Below are 22,252 nucleotides of genomic sequence, written 5' to 3'. Positions count from 1 at the left end.
CCTTTAATCCCACACCCCACAGAAACACAGAAGGTGATTTCAGGACCCCGATCAGACACTAATTTCAGGGAATCTAACACCCCCAGCACATTTGAATCCATTTCCCCTTGCTTGACGAAAATCTCAATCCCCTTTGTTATTAATGGAACTCCGGTCCTGGAGTAAACAGTGTGGATTGCATTCAGGGGAATATGTGAATCGTAGCAAAATAAGTGTGGCAGGAAAATATACTGAGGCCTACCAAGCTGGTGTGTTTAATGATGGCATTTTCCCACAGCCTGGACATACCTCTTGGGCAGTAGACGTCTGGAGCCCAACGGTTGCACTCGTAATTATCTGCCGCATTTTCACACGTGAAACATTTAAACCCACCAGGATAGGGTGTTGCTGCAAAAGAATAAGCGTCATCACTTTTTGACAAATATTTGTGCATTAGCTACAGCAACAACAAATTATAGCAGGAAAATGTGGTAAATAAAATGTTACAAAGGGTTTCATCACTGCCACTACTTCCCTCTTCAGGGTGGAATGACATCCGATTTTGCTGAATTAAAGTTCTAGTTATGACATTTTGAATGTCAAATAATGAAAGAGGTGGGGGAGGCGAGGGCCTTGTGGTATCATCACTAGACCATTAATCCAGGAACTCAACTGATGTTCTGGGGACCCAGGTTCAAATCCCACCACAGCACATAGTGGAATTTGAATTCAATAAAAAACATCTGGAATTAAGAATCTACTGATGACCATGAAACCATTGTCAATTGTCAGAGAAACTCATCTGGTTCACCAATGTCCTTTAGGGAAGAAAAACTGCCTTCCTTACTGGGCTGACCTACCTGTGAGTCCAGACACACAGCAATGTGGTTGACTCTGAGCTATCCTCTGAACAAGGGCAACTAGGGATGGGCAAGAAATGCCGGCCCTGTCAGCAATGCCTATGTCCCACAAATGAAAAAAAAATTTCAGCACTAAATAACTTAAAAACACTAATGCATTCCATTCGGCTCAAGGGGCAGAAAGGGAATATTGATTAAAATGGGAACATAGCTAGAGTACATTGTTCCTTAGATTCTTCAAATTATAGATTTTAATGTTACAATTGTCAAAACCTTCCTTAAAGAGACAAGCAATAAACAATACTCACACGTTTTCATAAAATCATTGGATTGCTACACATAAGGCCTATTGAGTCTGCACTGACCACAATCCCACCCAGCACCTATTCCCATAGCCTCACGTATTTACCTTGCTATTCCCTCTGAGACTAGGTGGCAATTTAGCATGGCCAATCAACCTAACCTGCACATCTTTGGATTGTAGGAGAAAACCAGAGAACCCAAAGGAAACATACACAGACACAGGGAGAACATGCAAATTCCACACAAACAGTGACCCAAGCTGGGAATCGAACCTGGGTCCCTGGTGCTGTGAGGCAGTAGTGTTAACCACTGTGCCACCGTGCCGCCCTTTCGTATGTAGAAATTGAAAATTAGATTTCACAAGCATATGAAATAGAAGCAGTGTTAGCTCATTTGGCCCTTTGAGCCTGCTCCATCCATCATATAGCTGATATGTTTGTGACGAGGTCCACATACGCCATTTACCATCCAATAACCTTAGATTCCCTTGTCTAATGCAACTCTATCTGCCTCTGCTTTAAAAATATTCAGTGAGCCCAGTTCTGAGGCAGAGTTTTGAAAGTCGCACAACCTCAGAGAGAGAAGATTTTTCCTAATCTCTGCCTGTAAGGGTGGTCTCTAATCTGAAAACAGTGTCCCCTAGTTTTCGACTCACCCACAAAAGGAAAGTCGACCTTGTCACTACCGTCGAGAGTCTTACTTACTTCATTAAAGTCACCCCTCACTCTGATAAGCTATAGTGAGAACAAGCCCAGTCTGACCAACCTTTCCTCTTAAGACAACCTGCTCATTTCAGACATCAATCTAATAAATTTTCACTCAACCGCCTCTAAGCACTTATGGTCCTCCTTAAATAAGGGAACCAAAACTGTATACAGTATTTGAGTTGCAGTCTCATCAACTCCTTGCTTAAGTGAAGCATGATGTGGTGATGCCAGCGTTGGACTGGGGTAAACACAGTAAGAAGTTTTACAAATTGCATTTTGTAAATTAAGTTTGTGTCTTTATATGCCCCGTTTGTGAACTGAAATCCCATTCACCTCATGAAGGAACAGTGTTCCGAAAGCTAGTGGCTTGTGCTACCAAATAAACCCATTGGACTTTAAACTGAAGCATAACATCCTTACTCTGACGTTCAGATCCTCTTGTAATAAAGATTAGCATTTCATTAGCCTTCTTGCTTATTCATTCATGGGACATGGGCGTCTCTGGCTGGCTAGCATTTATTGCCCATCCCTAGCTGCCCAAGAGCAGTTGTGAGTCAACCACATTGCCCTGGGTCTGGAGTCACATGGAGGCCAGATCAGGTAAGGATGCCAGATTTCCTCCACTGAAGGATGTTCGTGAACAAGATGGGTTTTCCCGACAATCGACAAGGTCATCGGTAGATTCATAGTTCCGGACATTTTTTATCGAATTCAAATTCCACCACCTGCAGTGGCGCGATTCGAACCTGGGTCCCCAGAATATTAGCTGCAATTCTGGATTAACAGTCTAGCGAAAATACCATGAGGTCATCGCCACTTGCCATATTTAGATAGATAATCAAGAGTCAATTAGGCTCATTATGAAGCTAATTGACCCTGAGGATACATTGAAAATGCCATTAAAAGTTTGGTGTGAGCAGTCAAGCAAAGAGTGGGAAGGAAGGGGGAGGGGTTCCATTTTGGGGGGCTGTGTTTTCTGTTTTCACTGTAAAAGATAGAAAAAAATACCAGCATTAGCTGTAAATCACGATGTGAAAGGGAGAGGGGATCTTGGGGAAATTACAATCACCAGGGAAGTGGTACTGAACAAATTGATGGAGCTGCACACTGACATGTCTCCAAGTCCTGGTGAACTTCATCCTGGGGTGTTAAAAGAGGTGGCGAATGAGGTGGTAGATGTATTGGTGTTAATTTTCCAAAATTCGCTAGATTCTGGAAAGGTTCCATCTGACTGGAAAGTAGCAAAACCCTTTATTCAAAATGGGAGGGCGACAGGAAACAGGAAACTACCAGCCAGTTAACTTATCATCTTTCCTGCAGAAGATACTGGAACTGATCATTAAAGAGGTTACAGCTGGGCACTTAGTAAAACTCGAGGTAGCGTAGCTCGGGAGAGTCAGCATACTGCTGTCATAGAATCCTACAGTGCAGGAGGAGGCCATTCCGCCCATCGAGTCTGCACCCGATCACAGTCCCATCCAGGCCCTATCCCAATGCATTTACCCGAGCTAGTCCCCCAACACTCAGGGGCAATTTAGCATGGCCAATTCTCCTAAACTGCACATCTCTGGACTGTGGGAGGAAACTGGAGAACCCGGAGGAAACTCATGCACTCATAGGAAGAATGGGCAAAATTTACACAGGCAGTGACTCAAACCAGATATCAGTTGGCGGTCCTTAATTCTGAGAGGCAGCAGTGCTAACTAATGTGCCACCATGCTGCCCATGTGAAAGGGAAATCATATTTAACCAATTTAGTAGAGCTCTTTGACAGAATGATATAAAAACATAGGAATTAGGAGCAGGAGTAGGCAATTTAGCATTTTGAACCCACTCTGCCATTTAACATGACCATGGTTGATTTTATCCTGCTCCCCACTCCACTTTCCTGCCTGCTCCCCATAGCCCTTTATCCTGCTTTTCATCAGGAATATATCTGTTTTTCCTGAATCTGTTGATTAATTCTGCCTCCATCAAAAGATAACATGCATTGTGGAACAAGAGGACTCTGTAGATGTACTGTACTTGGGATGACAGAAGGCATTTGATAAGGGGCCACATCAAGGATTACTGTGGAAAATTAAAGCTCATGCTGTAGGGGGATTAACATATTAGAATGGAGAGAACATGAAAATAAGTAAAATTACACCAGCAAGAACAGTTAACCTTTTCGATTTTAACTCATCTGTTATCACTGTAGCTGAGAGCTCCTGGAACTGCACCCTAAGTTATGTTTTAATAATAATAATAATAATAATAATAATAAATTTGCCATTCTCCCAACACCAAGGTTTCCAAACTGTCTTTTAGTTGTGGACTTTAAATTGCCATGACCAAATATGCAAGTTTATAACTGAATTGAGAAAAATGTGTTAATTTAGTCTTTCTGGTGTGATTTTCTTTAACATTTATATAGTGCTGTCAACATATTAAAAGATTCCAAGGTAATGGTGCCTTTAACACAGTAGAATGTTAAGGTGCCATCATGACAGAGTTCACTGACAAAATAGAAATGATACTGAACCAAAGAGAGAGACGTTTGGATAGTGTGGAAAACTGAAACTGGACGGATTCAAAGCAACTTGGGGAGCACAGAAATAACTGTGTGTATACCACTTCAACATGTCAATTCTAAATGAGTGTGAAGCTACATACAGAATACCGGTTGACAGATCCTATCATCTGAACAAGGCTGTTAGTCATTTCCAACACAGTTTTTGTGAACAATGTCTTGTAATGAAAGATGAACCAAAATTCCTTTGACCACAAATTCCAGCCTATTTTTAGTGAATTTTTGCAGGACGCAGAATCAATTAAGGTCATTCTGGCATTGTATTTTGAGCTCTCTATCCTCAATGTCAGGGTATTATATAAGAACGTAAGAAATAGGAGCAGGAGTAGGCCATCTAGCCCTTCGAGCCTGCCCCGCCATTCAATAAGATCATGGCTGATCTGAAGTGGATCAGTTCCACTTTCCTGCTTTCTCCCCATAACCCTTAATTCCCTTGTCTATCAGAAATCTATCTACCCGTGACTTAAATATAATCAACAAGGTAGCCTCCACCACTTCAATGGGCAGAGAATTCCAGAGATTCACCACCCTTAAATTCTATAAATAAAAAACATTTAAGGCAGAAGCCAAAACCTTTCAGCATTTATTGAATGATTTGTAGGTTTGAGTGTGCTTTCTTCTCCAAGCATCTCATTTTTCTACAAACTTTGTTCATTTAAATGTTTGTGTTACAAATTCTTTGAAAATCATTTTTTAAAATAATTTCTAAATCATCAAATCACTGACCAAACTGGGAATGATCGCAAACACAAGAGGTGACCATTTTTAAATGGTAGTCAGCACTTCACAAGCACAGCAACCCAAACAATGGAATAAACTCCCGACTTACTTACTGAATATGGTGCACATCACAATTTAAATCTGAATATTATAGCCTGAACCTGTGCATCATGACATTACTGTTCAATGTTGAAAAAGCTTCCTCCAGCTCGAAAAGTAGATAGACAACATTTACAAAAGAAAAGAAACTGTGGTAATATGTGCCTGCATCCATTATAATGCAAAGACGCAAAAGACCCCAGAGAAAGGGCAACCAAAGACCCCAAACAGGGAGCAAAAGACCCCAGAGATATGGCAACTAAACCTTGGTTAGGCCACACTTGGAATATTGTGCTCAGTTCTCACACGACCAGAAGGATGTGGAGGCTTTGGAAAAGGGACAGAAAAGATTTACCAGGATGTTGCCTGATATGGAGGGCATTAGCTTTGAGTAGAGGTTAGAGAAACTTGGTTTGTTTTCACTGGAATGACAGAGGTTGAGGGATGACCTGATAGAAGTCTACAAAATTATGAAGGGCATGGACAGAAGCTTTTTCCCCCAGAGTGGAAGAGTCAATTACATGGGGGCACAGGTTTAAGGTGCGCGGGGCAAGGTTTAAAAGAGATGTTCGAGGCAAGTTTCTTAATGCAGAGGATGGTAGGTGCCTGGAACTCGCTGCTGGGAAAAGTAGTGGAAGCAGATACGATAGTAACTTTTAAGGGGTGGCTGGACAAGTACACAAGTAGGATGGGAATAAAGGCATATGGTTGCCGGAAGAGTAGGGAGGTTTAGTTCAGATGGCAGCATGGTTGGTGCAGGCTTGGAGAGCCAAAGGGCCTGTTCCTGTGCTGCAATTTTCTTTGCTCTTAAAAAACTCCATAAAGAGGGCAACAAAAGACCCTGGAGAGAGAGCAAGAAAAGACCCTAAGAGAGAAAAATAAGATACCCGAAAGGATGAGTAACGCAGGACAAACTGTTGAAAGAACAGGCCTTTAAGATTAAATACAAAAGAAATGCTGACAATTCAGCAACTTGAAGAACTGAAGACTGTTAAACAGCAAAATGAAGCACATAGAAGCACAACAGAAGACTTCTGAGGTGACTCTTTCGCATTCCAGGAAAACAAAGTGAATAAGAACATTCCAAGCTGCAAGTCGAAATGAAGATTCCATTTGTGAAATGTATGTGTCCTGCAAGGACATGATGTACACTATGGAAGAAGAAAATTAGATTCCACTCTGAATGAACAGGGCGCACATTCCCCTCAGGAGGAATGGGACAAATCCACAGTGTATGGAATAAGCAGAAGAGTTTTTAAACAGAGAGAAACACAATTTGAAGGAGTGCAGAAAGTGGATCAAATGGAGATAGCCAATAAACAAAGTATTACTACCATTCCTCCTGAAACTGTCTGGATTCATAAAGTTAGTGGGTGGCATTTCCTGCAACCCCGCAATGTGCTTCATGGGAGCAGAAGTGACCCGCCATTGGCTGGCAACGAGATCTTCTGGTATGCACCCCCCCCTGTTGTCAGGAACCCGGTGGTGTCGGTTCACCATTGAAGGGACCAGAAGATCCTGCTGGCAGGAACGGCTAGGAAATTCCAGCTAGAAACTTGATTTCTGGGGAGGATAGTTAAGTTAAAAAAAAAAGAATTGTGACATGATACGCTGTTCAGATGGAGGAAAGTCTTCTTCGGAAAAGAAAGGGGAACATGTGATACGTGCCTGAATCCTTTATAATGTAAAGGTGCCCCACAAAACAAGGGTTAATGTTAGACTGGAGAAAGAATAATGCATGCTATAATGTATGTAGTCATATGATAACAGACTTAGAGAGAATAGTCTAGAAGCAACACTCTAAGTTAGCTAGAGTGCTGTTTCACCATGCATGGCCATACCTTGGAAGTTGTAGCCAAACAGGCCATCTAAAAATGGTGTTTTGTAAAGCATTCTGGGACAATTGGGCAAGAAACTAAACTGACAGGCTGCAGTTTAAAGACAGAGACAAACAGGCTGCAATCCTGATGAGTGAATAAACAGGATATGGGTGGTCTCCAGGATGAAAGAGACTTTCTGGTCACACTGGGATGTGTGCCAGACATAGGGGCACCGTGAATCCTTATTTAGGAGGAAAGTATGTGACTTATGTGCCTCCAACACCTACAGACATGGCCACTGGAGACACACCCAGAGATCCGTGTGGTAGCACCTAATTGGACTCTTATCGATCAGGGTGATCAAGTCCTGATCGATTGATTGGCAATGACCACACAGGGGCATGAAACTAAACAGGGTATAAAGGGTGCTGCACAACCAGGAATCTCTCTCTCTCTCTCTCTCTCTGACCCCACGAACAAGCTATAACAATGGTGAACATCACCAGCAAGAGGAGAGCAACCACACCCGAGAAGGAAGGAAGAAAGGAAGGAAGACCAGAGCCAGAGTGCCAAACCAGACCAAAGGACCAGACTATGTAGATGACTACCAAGACTAGCACATCGATAAAGGCCAATATCTGCTTGGGTACTTGCCAGTCACGCAAGGTTAAGTCAAGGTCTTGTGTTGTACTTGAATTCTACTATTTTCCTGTAAGATAACTTATTGTTGGTCAGGTGGGTGATTATTGATTGTACGGGTTTAAATAAATATTGGTTGTACAAACAAGACGTCTACTCGTAGTTATTTGTCCACCGTATAAGGGTTAAAACAGACTGTGCGGCAGGCAAAGTGTAATTAATTAAAGGCTACCAATGAAAGGTTTATATTTAAACATGCAAGCAGCAAGATTTTTTGATTTGATTTTATTTATTATTGTTATACATATCAGCATTGTTTCTTGCATGCTATGCAGACAAAGCATACTGTTCATAGAGAAGGAAATGAGAGAGTGCAGAATGCACTGTTACAGTCATAGCCATGGTGTAGAGAAAGATCAACTTAATGCAAAGTAGGTCCATTCAAAAGTCTAACGGCAACAGGGAAGAAGCTGTTCTCGAGTCGGTTGGTACATGATCTCATCAATAAGGCAGCACCACTGCAGCGAAATAACTCACACTGTCACATGAAGGATTGTTACTGCTCAAAAGGTAACAATAATCCAGTTGGAACTGGAGCCATATGAGGAGGTCAGTGAGGGTTTGGGCTGTGCCATGAGCTCAAGCTGCCAATAGGAAAAGCATCTTTGTTCGGCAGTGGGAGGAGGGTGAGTTTTGGAGGCTAGGTACATTTAAGTTGAAGTTGAGAGGGGGATGGGGCATGGGCGGGGGGAGGAGGTGGAAGCAGGAGATAGGTGCACCATTTCTGTTCTGAATGTTTGCCCTGTGTTATACTAGGGATAAGGACAGTGCCAGCATCTCTGCAAGGCGTCTGATCATGATTATAACTGTACCTTTCATCGCCAATCCTTTGGTAAATCTCAAATTTGTGATATACTACATGCTTGTTGCATAGTAACAGGAGATACAAACTTTAAACTGAGCAATATAAACAATTTTATCCATTGTCTCATCGATGTGGGTCATACTCCTTGGGATATTGTGTTCAGTAGTCAGTCGTCATCTAGAACATAGATTAACTGGGAAGCATTCCTTAACCACAGATTTTAAAACAAATTTGATCCATCAACAATGGACGAAAATAGAAGCATTCCTTCGCCTGTCATTAATTCAGGTTTAAAATCTAGTAACAATGAATAGCTCAAAACCTGGCATGACATTGGCCTTTCTGAAATGATTAACCTTAATGTTGTTTATTTCTATGTAACTTTCTATCAAAATGCATGATGTCATAGCGAATGGTTATTTGGTACTCTGTTTTCGTGTGACATTCCTTTTGTGGCCTTATGTTAATATGAAGCTATTAATGATTCCTGTGGCTACTCCAACTCCATCAATCTCTTATCTAATTCCAACAGCAAACATCAGGTATTCCGTATGACATCATTGCTTCTGGCAACTTAGAAAGTAAACAAGCTCAGTCCCTTGTAAAATGAAGATCTTTTTGAGATCGCATTGCTCCATCATGAGACCTCAAGAGTCAATTTTTAATTGGAATTGGCTTAAGCCTGCTGGGATCGTGGTGACAGATCTTTAATTCGGCTCAGTGACCCTGGACACGGTGGGCAGGTTTTGGTTGAGACAGAGTCAGCTTGGTGACGTTCTGCACTGTCAGAAAATCCGCCAACACTCAGGGCAGGATTTTCCAGCTGCGCTCGCCCTAAGACCGGAAAATATTGCCTGAGGCGAGGCAAGGAGTGGCATGGTAGCTGAGTGGTTGGCACTGCTGCTTCACAGCTCCAGGGACCTGGGTTCGATTCCTGGCTTGGGTCACTGTCTGTGTGGAGTTTGCACATTCTCCTCGTGTCTGCGTGGGTTTTCTCTGGGTGCTCCGGTTTCCTCCCACAGTCCAAAGATGTGTGGGTGAGGTTAACTGGCCATGTAAAAATTGCTGCTTAGTGTCCTGATATGCATAGGTTAGAGGGATTAGAAGGTAAATATGTAGGGATTTGAGGATAGGGCCTGGGTGGGATTGTGGTCGGTGCAGACTCGATGGGCCAAATGGCCTCTTTCCAAACTGTAGAGTTTCTATGATTCTCTATGACCTTTACATTGTCCACGACCCCCACCTGTGACGATTCCCGGACGGGAAAATTCCACCTGCAGGCCGGAATTCTCCCATCCCACCCACCACTAGAAATTTGGCGAATGGTTTGCAGAGAATGTGCAACACCATTGACAATTGGACGTAATTTCCAGTTTTTAGACTAGTGCGGCTGGAGAATTCCGCCTTAATGTCCAGACCCTCATATTCAGAATATTCATTTGGATGAGAAAGAGTCTCCTCTTTCAAGAAGAGGGTTATGGGGAGAGAACTGGGTGGAATTGTGGTAGGTGCAGACTTGATGGGCTGAATGGCATTGTAGGATCCTATGATTCTAAGAACATCAAGAAAAGTAACATGTTGAGTGACACAACCTGAAAATTCTGTTCAGCATGAGAAGTTTCTTGTTATTACACTTTTTTTTAATGTGTAGCTGATGTTTCTATCATTAATCATTCTGGCATCATTGTAACTTCCAATGATCCCCTCTGAAATGTAATTTTAACATTTGGGACAGTAAATTCCTCGTAATTATATGCATTTTTGTTTATAGTCATCTCTCTTTGAAGCATTCTAGGATCTGTGAAGAATTAATTTCACATGGCAGATCAGCCATGATCTTATTGAATGGCGGGCAGGCTCGAAGGGCTAGATGGCCTACTCCTGCTCCTACTTCTTATGTTCTTATGTATCTAGTCATAGAATCCCTACAGTACAAAAAGAGGCCATTCAGCTCATCAAGTCTGCACCGACCACAATCCCACCCAGGTGCTACCTCCATATCCCTACATATTTATCCACTAATCCCTCTAACCTACGCATCTCAGGACATGAAGGGCAATTTCTTTTTAGCATGGCCAATCAACCTAACCTGCACATCTTTGGGAGGAAACCAGAGCACCCAGAGGAAATCCACACAGACACGGGGAGAATGTGCAAACTCCACACAGATAGTCACCCGAGGCTGGAATTGAAGCCAGGTCCCTGGCGCTGTGAGGCAGCAATCACTAACCACTCTGCCACTGTGCTGCCCATTAGGGTAAAAGAATGGTTCATCTGTCAGTTCACTGGAGAGGTAGGTGGCAGGCAAGTATTCCTGCAAAGAAGTCAGGGAGTGCTGAATGGGCATGTACTTCAGGATGCTGGCTGATCTGCCAGGTAACTTCCTAACAGTGTCAAATAACATGGAAGAATCTGATTCCAACTTGGCAGAGCGCATGGTGCAGCGTTTGCCCTCTCCCTAGCTTTTCCTGCCATGCTTCAGACAAGAGGCACTGACACTGCTGCCCACCTAATGCCTGTGTGTGTGTGTGTGTGTGTGTAGGTCACTTTCTTCACTGTCACCCAAACAAGGAAGTGGCATTAGCCATAGAATCATAACCATAGAAACCCTACAGTGCAGAAGGAGGCCATTCAGCCCATTGACTCTGCACCAAATCTCTGCCAGAGCATCTCACCAAGGTCCACCTCCTGCCCTATTCCAGTAATTCCACACATTTACCTTGGTCTACCTAACTTACTCATCTTGGGACACTAAAACAAAATTTGCCATGGTTAATCCACCTAACCTATACATCTTGGGACACAATGGGGAAATTTAGCATGTCCAATCCACCTAACCTACACATCTTTGGACTTAACGCCTGGCAAAACAAAGAATTCATCACAAGACCTTCAAAAACATTCCAGAGTACTTTCAAACACTTTTCAAGCACTCCAAAAGTTGTTAACTTATCTGCTATCAGGGTGCCTGGCCCTTTAAATACAGGGCTTACAATGCTGCTTTCTGTTTCTTTTCAAGAGTGGTCAATGCAGATGTTGTCAACTGCATTGTCTGGTGTCACATCGGCTCCGTGCACCACGTAACCTCAGAATAGTATCAATGCAACGATATTCAGGCACATGTGGGATCATCCTCTGAAAGCACCACTGGAAAGCCTGGTAGGCTTTTGATGCTTTTCACGCCCATTTACCAATTTACAAAGCCAAGCATTGGATATGCTTTCTTAACTATTCCTGTCACCTTTGACAATTTCTGAAATTGTACCTCCAGGCCCCTCAAAGTAGCATGCGTTAGTTTATATAACTCTCTATCTTGTTCCTTATTGATCCACATGATATCGTGTCTACAATGTGTCTTCACCCATTTATTCAATACATATATTCTCCTGTAGTCTATCCAGCTCACTACTTAAATGCTGCCAACTTTTGCATCATCTGAAAACCTCAGAATGATACCCCCTATCCAAGTCACTTACACATCAGAGAAGCATTGGTTCTATTGCTGACATTGCAAATATCTGAATAAAAGCTAAAAGTTATTGCTTCATGTGGTCTTTCAACATATATGTCAACAAAATGCTTACACTTTTTAAAACTTGGTTTACAAGGTATGTTACATGTGAGCTATTGAAAGTTCTGCAAAGTATATTCAAAGTAAAAATGACAGTTGGGGCTTTTGAAGGATTAACTGTGTGTGGGAAAACATCATCTAAATTCTGCTGCTTGAAGTGAGAACAATGTTACTGAATGCCTGTCTCTGCAGTAAGTTGTCTATAAGCTTCTTGATCCCTCTGTCTCCCATTGTGCCTGACAGCTGTACGCCTGAGGAAGACCTAATGGAGTCATGCTACGATCATGATAATGGTGTTATGACCATGATAAAATACAATAGCTGATGAGAGACGTTAGGCAGCAGCAGTCTACCAGTTAAAAATGTTCATGCTGCAAAATTCCTGACCCTTCCTCAGGAAACAAACTGTAAATAGAATTCAGTATCTTCCACCACCAAATTCCCCTGGGTAAATATTATTACCAAAAAAGATATGGAGTAATGTTCCTTAATGTGTAAATGTTGAAGTGTGTGTGTGTGGGCTAGCAATATAAATAGTATTTGCACTGGTTGAGTGCTTCCTGTTCTACCTGGGTCACAGTGAGCTAATCCACCCCCAAAACACAAGATCAACTCCTTTCAATGTAGTAGCTTCCTGGTGTTTCAGAATTTTGCATCTGCCGATGGATTATTGAACCCAAGCAATATCTGAGCATTTACAGTATCCTTGGGATACAATTTACAAAATTAAAACCCTGTCTTCAGACTTCCTGCATTGTGTTTGACTGAGCCAAAAGAGCAGAGGGACTCCCCATTCAGTCCTTGATCTGTTGTCATTTACCTTGCAGTGAGGGTAATAAGGAGTGAGGGTATATAATCCTAACACTTAAGATTACTGTGCTTCAGCTGGCCCTGGAGCTAAAGTGTTTGTCAGCGGTTTAGAACTCAGGACAATTTGGAGAGGGGCTCCTTTTTTTCCCCCTCTATTTCGTTGGGCTGCAAAGTCAACATAACCATGAAACTACATTACTGAAAAATGCTGGGAAAGGCTGTCATGCTGTTGGCACTATGTAGGCTGAATTAACTGGAGAAATGTTTGATCAATTTTGCCTGGATCAAAAGGCAGCTGTGGTTCTTTATGACATCATTTTACCCAGTTGAAGAACAATCAAAATCGAGATTGTGTTATAGAGACTTTGGCTCAAAAGCTAAGACCCACTTTGGATTCCATCTCTCACACACACCACAATCTTATGATGCCAGAATGAGCGCAGCATAGTTTACAATGAAGATTTTTCATCTTATTAGTCAGATTTTAATTGAAATGGCAACTGGAAGTTGATAGAAATGAAAATCAGAAGACACCTGAAGTAATACCATCCATTTTAAGTTACTGCCCAAAGTCACAATTAACCTCAGCATGTCTTCTGACAATCTGCGGAAGTTCTGGTCTTTGAACTGAGGGAGGGCCTCTTTGAAATTGAGAAGAAGGAAGCCCCAAGCATTAGAGAGAGAGAGAGGTGACAAAGGAAGCGAGAATTGTGGTGACCATTTTGAGGAGTGGGATTGTAGGGGTAAACCACATCACCAGATTGTATTTTCTTGGGGTGCATCAGAAATGGATAGTTTTGCAGGCAATGATACCTAACTTCTGTCTGTGAGCCTGATATGGATCAGAATTTTATTAGTGGGGGGAACTGAAACAAGGAGTGTTTTCTGGCTGCGCTCACCCCAGGAACAGAAACTCCAGCCCGAGGTCAACAGACCTTAGCATGATCCATGACACACCTGTTACATTTCCCATGGCGGGTGGGACGCGAAAGTTCCGTCCAAAGTTTCCCACTGTTGACATGAAGAGTACAGTATGCTGCTCTGTACAACATAAGCTCATCAATAAGTTGCAAAATTTTAGTGTATCAAACCAGTCGCATAAATGTCGTTGTAAAATATATTACTCCAGCTGGATGTTCCAAAAGAGTAAATAAAGGATTACTAGAGAGAATGATATGAGCTGATTCCCCAGGCAATTTAAACCAAAGTAATTCAGCTGCTTAAAAAATAGCCACTGCAGGAGACTCATTATCCAAGGTATTATGTTATTCATAATGCTGGAAGGTATGGAGAAGTGACATCCATTCTACTCTGTTGGATGGTTTTCAGTATCTCAAGGCAAGTTTCAATCTCATTTATCTTAAAAGGAAAATTGAGTGTTCTAATTACTTGTTTGGCAAACCTTTCCATTTGTTTGCTAACATGACACTGTGATGAGTGTTGGAACAGACCGAAGTGTTACTTTATCGTTCTTCTTAGGGTGATCCCATATTAAGACCAGCTTTTGATTGATGAGGGAGTTCAGGATTATGGGGGCCAGGCAGGCAAGTGGAGTTCAGGCCATGATCAGTTCAGCCATCATCTTACTGACTGGCAGAGCAGGCTCGATGGGTTGAATGACTTACTCCTGCTTCTATTTCTTATGATCTTCCCAGAGATAAAAATATATTTGCTGAATTTAGCTTTCATTAAGACATAAAAGGCATTGTGCATTGGCTTATTTCAAGATATATTAAAATAGTAAGATACTAAATTGGTTTCTATTTAGACAATGAACACTTGGCAATAAAATCGAAAGAGACATTTGAGTTTTACTTTAGTCCCTGTTGTGTCATTTCCTTTTCCATTGCTATTTAATTCAGAGCGTGACACAATATTCATAAGTTTAATATTATAATTTATTGCAAGGGGAATTGAATATAAAAGTAGGGAGGCTATACTCAAGTCATATTGAGCACGAGTAAGATTATATTTGGTGTATTGTGCATAGTATTGGTCACCTTATTGAAGGAAGGTTGTAAGTGCATTGGAAACAGTTCAGAGAAGATTTACCAAGATAATACTTGGAATGAGTGGGTTGTCTTATGAGGAATGGTTGGACAGGCTAGCCTTATATCCACTTCAGTTCAGAAGAGTATAAGATTCTGAAGGGTATTGACAGGCTGGATGTGGAGAGGATATTTCCTCTTCGAGGAAAGTCCAGAACTAGGGGTCACTATTTAAAAATAAGTGGTCTCCCATTTTAAATGGAGATGGATTGAAATATTTTTGTTCAGAGGATCATAAGTTTTTGGAACTCCATAAGACCACAATACATCAGAGCAGAATTAGCTCATCAAATCTGCTCCAGCATTCAATCATGACTAATAAGTTTCCCAAACCCATTCTCCTGCTTTTTCCCCATAACCTTTGATCCTTTTACCAATCAAGAACCTATCTATCTGTCTTAAATGCACTCAATGATGTGGCCTCCACAGCCTTCTATGGCAATGAATTCTTAGATTCATCACCCTTTGGTTGAAGAAATTCCTCCTCATCTCGGTTCAAAAGGGTTATCCCTTTACTCTGAAGCTGTGCCCTCAGATCTTACAAATGGAAACATTTTCCCCACATAAACTCTATACAGGCCTTTCAATATTCTATAAATTTCAATGAGATCCCCCTCATCTTTCTAAACTCCATCAAGTACAGATCCAGAGTCCTCACACGCTCTTCATATGTCGAGCTTTTTCATTCTTGTGAACCTTTTTTGGACCCTCTCCAAGGCCAGCACATCCTTCCTTAGATATGAGGCCCAAAATTGCTTGCAATATCCCAAACGTAGTCTCACCAGAGCCTTATAAAGCCTCAGCAGTATACCCCTACTTTTGTATTCTAGTCCTCTCAAAATGAATGCTAACATTGCATCTGCCTTCCTAACTATCAAGTCATGTGCATTGGCCATGCTAAATTCTCCCTTCATGTACCTGAACAGGTACTGGAATGTGGCAACAAGGGAATTTTCATTGTAACTTCATTGCAATATTAATGTAAACCTACTTGTGACTCATAAATAAACTTTAACTTTAATCTGCAAGTTAACCCTAACAGAATTCTAAACTAGAACTCCCAAGTCCCTTTGTGCTTCTGATTTCTGAATTCTCTTCTCATTTAGAGAATATTCTTCGTCTTGATTCTCCCTACCACAGTATATAACGTCACACCTTTCCCATGTTGTATTCCATTTGCCACTTCTTTGTCCACTTTCCTAACCTATCCAAGTCCTTCTGCAGTCTCCCCGCCTCTTCAATGCTACCTGTCCCTCCACCTATCTTTGTATCATCTGCAAACTTAGCCACAATGCCCTCGGTTCCTTCATCTAGATCACTGGTATATAAAGTGAAAAGTTATGGTCCCAACACTGATCCCTGTGGAACGCCACTAGTCACCAACTGCCATCCTGAAAAGGACATTTTATCCCCACTCTCTGCCTTCTATCAATCAGCCAATTTTCTATCTATGCTAGTCCCTTGCCTCTAACACCATGGCCTCTTATCTTGTTTAGCATTCTCCTGTACGGCACCTTGTCAAAGGCCTTCTGGAAATCCAAGTAAATAACATCCACTGGCTCTCCTTTGTCTAATCTGCTTGCTACATTCCTCAAAGAATTCTAACAGATTTGTCAGGCATGACTTCCCCTTGATGAAACCATGCTGCCTCCGCCCTATTTTGTCATGTACTTCCAACTATTCCAAAATCTCACCCTTAATAATGGACTCTAAAATTTTACCAACCATCGAGGTCAGGCCAACTGGCCTGTAACTTCCTGGTCGTTTGCCTCCGTCCCTTCTTAAACAGGAGTGTTACATTTGCGATTTTCCAGTCATCTGAGATCCTCCCTGACTCCAGTGATTCCTGAGAAATCATGACTAATGCCTCCACTATCACTTCAGTTATCTCCTTCAGAACTCAGGAGTTTAGTCCATCTGGTTCAAGTGGTTTGTCCACTTTCAGAGCTCTCAGCTTCCCTAGCACTTTTACCTTAGAATCGCCACCATACTCACCTCTGCCCCCCAACTCTCTTGAATTTTTGGTACGTTACTGGTACCTTCACCGGTATCTATTCACTTCCTCCGTCATTTCTTTGTTCCCCATTACTACTTCTCCAGTGTAATTTTCCAGTGGTCCAATTTCCTCTCTCTTACCCTTCCTCTCTCTCCCTGAAAAACTGGTGGAAGCAGAGTCCTTGAATACTTTTAAAGCAGAGATGGATAGATTCTTGGTAAGTAGGGGTTAAAGGTGATTGCGGGTAGGGAGGATACAGATTTGAAATTACTATCAGGTCAGTCATGATCTTATTAAGTGGCAGATGAGGCATGAGAGGCTGAGTGGCCTACTCCTGCTCTTTGGTTGTATGTTCTTAAGTTTCTGCATGGATCATGCAAAGGTCTATTGACCTCGGGTGGGCTACTCTGGTCTTGGGTTGAATGCGGCCAGAAAAATACAATATTTTAGAGGTTCAACAAGATTTTTGAATTTCATTATAAACATTTCTCCCAATCTGCGATACCAATTTTTGGGATTTTGGCCATCCTGTCTTGAAAACAACAACTTACGCTGGGCAAAATTTTGTGTTTGCTTCCCTGGCCATCATTCACGTGTGAGCAAACACATTGAATAATTGATGAGTGGCAGATATCACTACAAATCCCACCCTTGCCTTTGCCCATGCCCTATATCTTGTAAGCCTGAAAGTCATCAGTTATCCTTTCACTAATACACTGGGCGGGATTTTATGGTCACGTTCGCCCCAAAACTGTAAATTCCCGCCCGAGGTCAACGGACCTTTCTTGCTCTGCCCCTCGCCCTGATTCCTGTGGTGGGAGGGGTGGTAAAATTCCAGCCATTGTGTAGACTTGCTGGATCTTGGGAACCATATTGGATTATTCCTATTCTGTCAGTTAGCCCCCCTGTATTACAACCTTCGATAAAAGGAAGTCCAAGTCCTTAACTGACACTACCTGAGCAGCCTCCCAGTTTAGCAGTAACATAAGAACACAAGAGAAAGGAGAAAGAACATATGGCCCTTCAAGCCTGCTCCATCAGTCATTAAGATGATAAAAATCAAAGCAAACACTCCACTTGCACCTGCAAAAGCAAACACTTGTTGAGCTAATCCATTTGTGAGTGTTGGAGCTCAGTCAAACATTGATAATAAGGCCACCTAGTTCTGTTCACACATAGCCTCATTGCAAAATGCTTGACTGAGCTCCAATGTATACTAATAGATTAGGGATCTATTTTCACATGCGCAAGTAGAGTATTTGTTTTAATTAACTCTCCCCAGAGTGAAATAGAGATTTGTGGGGGCATTATTTATGTGGGACTGGTCTGCCAAATTGAGAGATTTCCCGATTCAAACTTTCCACCTCAATGACAAAAATCCAACCCTCTGCGTCTACCCATTAAGCCCCTTCAGAATCTAGATCCCTCAATGAGATCACTTGTTATTCTCCTAAATCCCAGAGAGTAGAGGTCCAATTCACTCAACCTTTCAACAGAGGATCTGAGACAACCGTTGCATCCCAGGAATGAATATAGTGAACCTTCAATGGTTTACTCGAAAGAACCATTCCTTATTTCAGCTCTGTACTGTCCATCTTGTTTAGCTTGATGTTCTTTGCAAACCAGTGCATTATAGGATTGCAGAATCCATGTTGTCTGTTAGTTTGGCTGCTGAAGTAAAATAACCTGAAACTGCAATGTTAATTCATCTGCGTTTCTACATGAGCATTGATTAATCTTTGGAGAGTGCCAGTAGCAAAATGCAACAGTTGAAAATAAATATCAACACATAAGCTCATTAGAACATTAGCTTTGGGATTTTTACCAGCAAACTTGATACTGGGCTCTGGCAATTAAACTTTCGATAGAATCATCCATCTAACTGTAATTAAGTGGGTAATGTAATAGTTTTGCAGGCATTTGAATCGGAGTCTCAGCCATAGTCTTAATTGGGTCTTTGTCCCATGGCCCATAGCGAAAAACAACTGAAGGACAATTACACCCTCATAAGGGGAGCAATCATCAAGATGGAAGTATGGAGAAAAAAAAAAGGAAATATTCAGTAAAAAGGAGCCTCGGGCATTCTGTTTGAATGCATTCTGTTTGATTATGTTAACTGATCCCATATCTGACATGCCATGAGGGAATGCTGGAGCTCCTCGGAGATGCTATGGAATTTTCTTCATCACGACTTCAAAGCAAACGGCGATACTGTAGCACTTCACACAGTTGTCGCTGCAGCTGCATTAAAGGCTGTTCTGGCTCTTATTCACAGAGATTAATGAGCTCCCAGGATTATGTTTTCAGAGGCATAAGGACACAGGCCCTTGAGAGCAAATGACACAAAAACACACACACACACACACACACACACACACACACACACACACACACAGCGAGTCCAATGACTGGCTTACCAGGTGAGCACTTTCCTTTCAGGACAGAATACACCTGACTACAACTTTCCCAAGAAAACAATTAGAAACTTAATGCCCAAGAACAGGGAGACAACAATGTGGAATTTAGACCACTGCTTATTCTTAGAATCATAGAAACCCTACAGAACAGTGGACACTTTCGGAACTTTCAAGCATTTATTGGATAGGGAATGGAGCACACCAGAATTATAGGCAGTGGGATAGCTTGATCTTGGGTTTGGACATAGCTCAGCACAACATTGAGGGCCAAAGGGCCTGTACTGTGCTATGTTCTATGTGCAGTAAGAGGCCATCTGGCCCATCAAGTCTGCACCAAACACAATCCCACCCAAGCCCTATCCCCATATTTACCCGTTAATCCCTCTAACTTGCACATCTTAGGACACTAAGGGGCAATTTTAGCATGGTCAATCAACCTAACCCGCACATCTTTGGACTGTGGGAGGAGCACCCGAAGGAAACCCACACAGACATGGAGAGAATGTGTAAACTCCACACAAACAGTGACCCAAGCCAGGAATCGAACTCAGGTTCCTCAAGCTGTGAATCAGCAGTGCTAACCACTGTGCCACCGTGCCGCCCTATTATTCTATTCCCCCTTAATCCAATCTTGGAGATTTCTAAATAGTCCTCTGATGCTCACAGTCAGGGCTCACAAGTAAAATTAGGCATTTGGGAAAATGACACAGCGCTACTGGGACTGTGCCGCCGCCTGTATTCTTCCAATTATAATTAATAAAAGTAAGAAAAGCAATTTGTACCAAAGGGAAGCAGTCTCATGAAGCAGCACACATCAATTTAAAAGGTTAAAATTTCCACTGGTCCTTTTGAGTGATGGGAGTGAGAAAAAGCAGAGCAAGGGCTTCCATCCACCATTTGATTACATTGAGGATTCTATTAGATCCCAGTGAGGTGGCCAAATGTGCCATTACATGGTACAACAAAGCACTGTATGAATAAGGATGCAGGAGGTAGAAATGGAACTGTAGCTAAGGTGGGGGTATTTTCTGCTCCTGTGTTTGGTGGGACGGGATCAGTGGTGGGAGCAGGAAATCCTGCCAGAGTCCCAAATCATGATTTCAGGAAGCAGGAATTCCCGTTCCATTTGTCCCTGCCCACCCACCAAGGATGTGATGGGCATATCGGCGTGAATACTTTTAAATGTTATTATCAGTCTTCACACCAGATAATCACCCCTCTTTCTCATTAGATTGTCCATTCATGTTAGGGTTGAGGGCACACCAAAATGAATCATGGCAGAATGCCCACTGCGTGCACGTGGCGAGCAGAACCCAACAGAGGAGTTAGGTGAGTATTTGACTTAACGAGGGGCATCTGGGCACTACCACCTGGAACTGCCCCCCTGACAGTGACCAGGCACTGCCAACTAGGACTGCCCCATGGCATTGCCCAGGCACTGCCAACTGGAATGAAATAAGCAAACTTGTCAGGTAGACCAGGTGTATCTCTAGGCAGGCTGCAAGTCTGCGAGCCAAAAGTCAGAAGGGTGTTTTTTTCCGGGAAGTTGTTTGGGGAGATTGGAGAGGGGGCAGAAAATATGATTGATCCAGGTTCCACCTGAAATGTAGTCCCTTACCCTGGAATTTCATTGTACTCTCACCCCCTCCACTGACTCCCTGCTAACACTTCTCCCAACTCAAAACCTAGACCAGAATATCATCCTGGTTAAGCTGAACTCTTCTTCAGGCTTGAGAGAGTTAGATATTTAAAGTTAAAGTTTATTTACGAGTCACAAGTAAGGCTTACATTAACACTGCCATGAAGTTACTGTGAAATTCCCATTTACTCATTAATCTCTGTGAACAAGAGCTACAGCAGCCTTTAGTACATGTGAATTTGAAATTGACTGTAACACACCCGCAGGGATGTACATTTTTTTGCGAGATCTGGAACTGAGCTCTGAATTTTAGCCACATCATTGCCAGGAGGAGCTGAGTTACTGCTTCCCCACAGTAATGAGGACACAACACGAGATTAATATATGCCCAAAGGACAAAGAAAAATGAAAGGTTTTAGTATCAAGTAGGCACTTTTACATCATCTTCACCCTTGTACTTTATCAGAATTTATTTCTGAACGGACGCTATAATGAGGGGACAACGCGTAAAAGTAAGGAGTCTTTTCATTGAATCCCTGCAGTGCAAAAGGAGACCATTCGGCCTATTGAGTCTGCACCAGCCACAATCCCACCCAGGCCCTATCCCCTATTACCATGGCCAATTAAACCAACCCACACATCTCTGCACAGTGGGAGGAAACCGGAGCACCCGGAGGAAACCCATGCAGACATGGAGAGAACGTGCAAACTCCACACAGACAGTGTGGCACAGTGGTTAGCATGGCTGCCTCACAGCTCCAAGGACCCAGGTTTGGGTGACGGTCTACGTGGAGTTTGCATGTTCTCCCCATGTCTGTGTGGAGTTTCTTCCGGGGGCGCTGGTTTCCTCCCCCAGTCCAAAAGATGTGCAGGTTTGGTGCATTGGCTATGCTAAATTCTACCTCAGTGTACCCAAACAGGTGCTGGGGTGTGGCGACTAGGGGATTTTCACAGTAACTTCAGTGCAGTGTTAATGTAAGCCTACTTGTGTCACAAATAAATAAACTTTAAAAATACAAAAAAAGGCTGCTGAGAAAAGGAAATGCTTCAAATGTAGCAAAGTTTGTGCTTCTAGTAAATATGTTAACCTGTCCAAACAGCATGGAAACTATCACAAACAACTTGTGACAAGACTGGAAATAAACAAGAACACCCTGTGATATGCAAACTATTAATGGAGGCTCAGACCCCTCGAGGCTTGTCGCTG

At 42.4% G+C, this 22,252-nt stretch overlaps 1 protein-coding gene across 6 annotated transcripts in view; it reads right to left on the bottom strand.

The window, feature by feature from the left end:
* lypd6 (LY6/PLAUR domain containing 6) overlaps positions 1–22,252 on the bottom strand; it is a 208,618-nt gene that overhangs the window by 10,601 nt on the left and 175,765 nt on the right. For all 6 annotated transcript variants that reach the window (XM_080199396.1, XM_080199400.1, XM_080199395.1 and 3 more), the window contains one exon: positions 289–387. In XM_080199396.1, coding sequence (XP_080055522.1) covers positions 289–387 — 99 coding nt within the window. The remainder of the gene's footprint in view (positions 1–288; positions 388–22,252) is intronic.

This window comes from Carcharhinus amblyrhynchos, chromosome 11, assembly GCF_965287045.1.
Source record: "Carcharhinus amblyrhynchos chromosome 11, sCarAmb.v2.hapA, whole genome shotgun sequence".
Classification (NCBI taxonomy): domain Eukaryota; kingdom Metazoa; phylum Chordata; class Chondrichthyes; order Carcharhiniformes; family Carcharhinidae; genus Carcharhinus; species Carcharhinus amblyrhynchos.
Note: the sequence above shows the minus strand (reverse complement) of the source record. Positions and strands in the feature narration are given on the sequence as shown.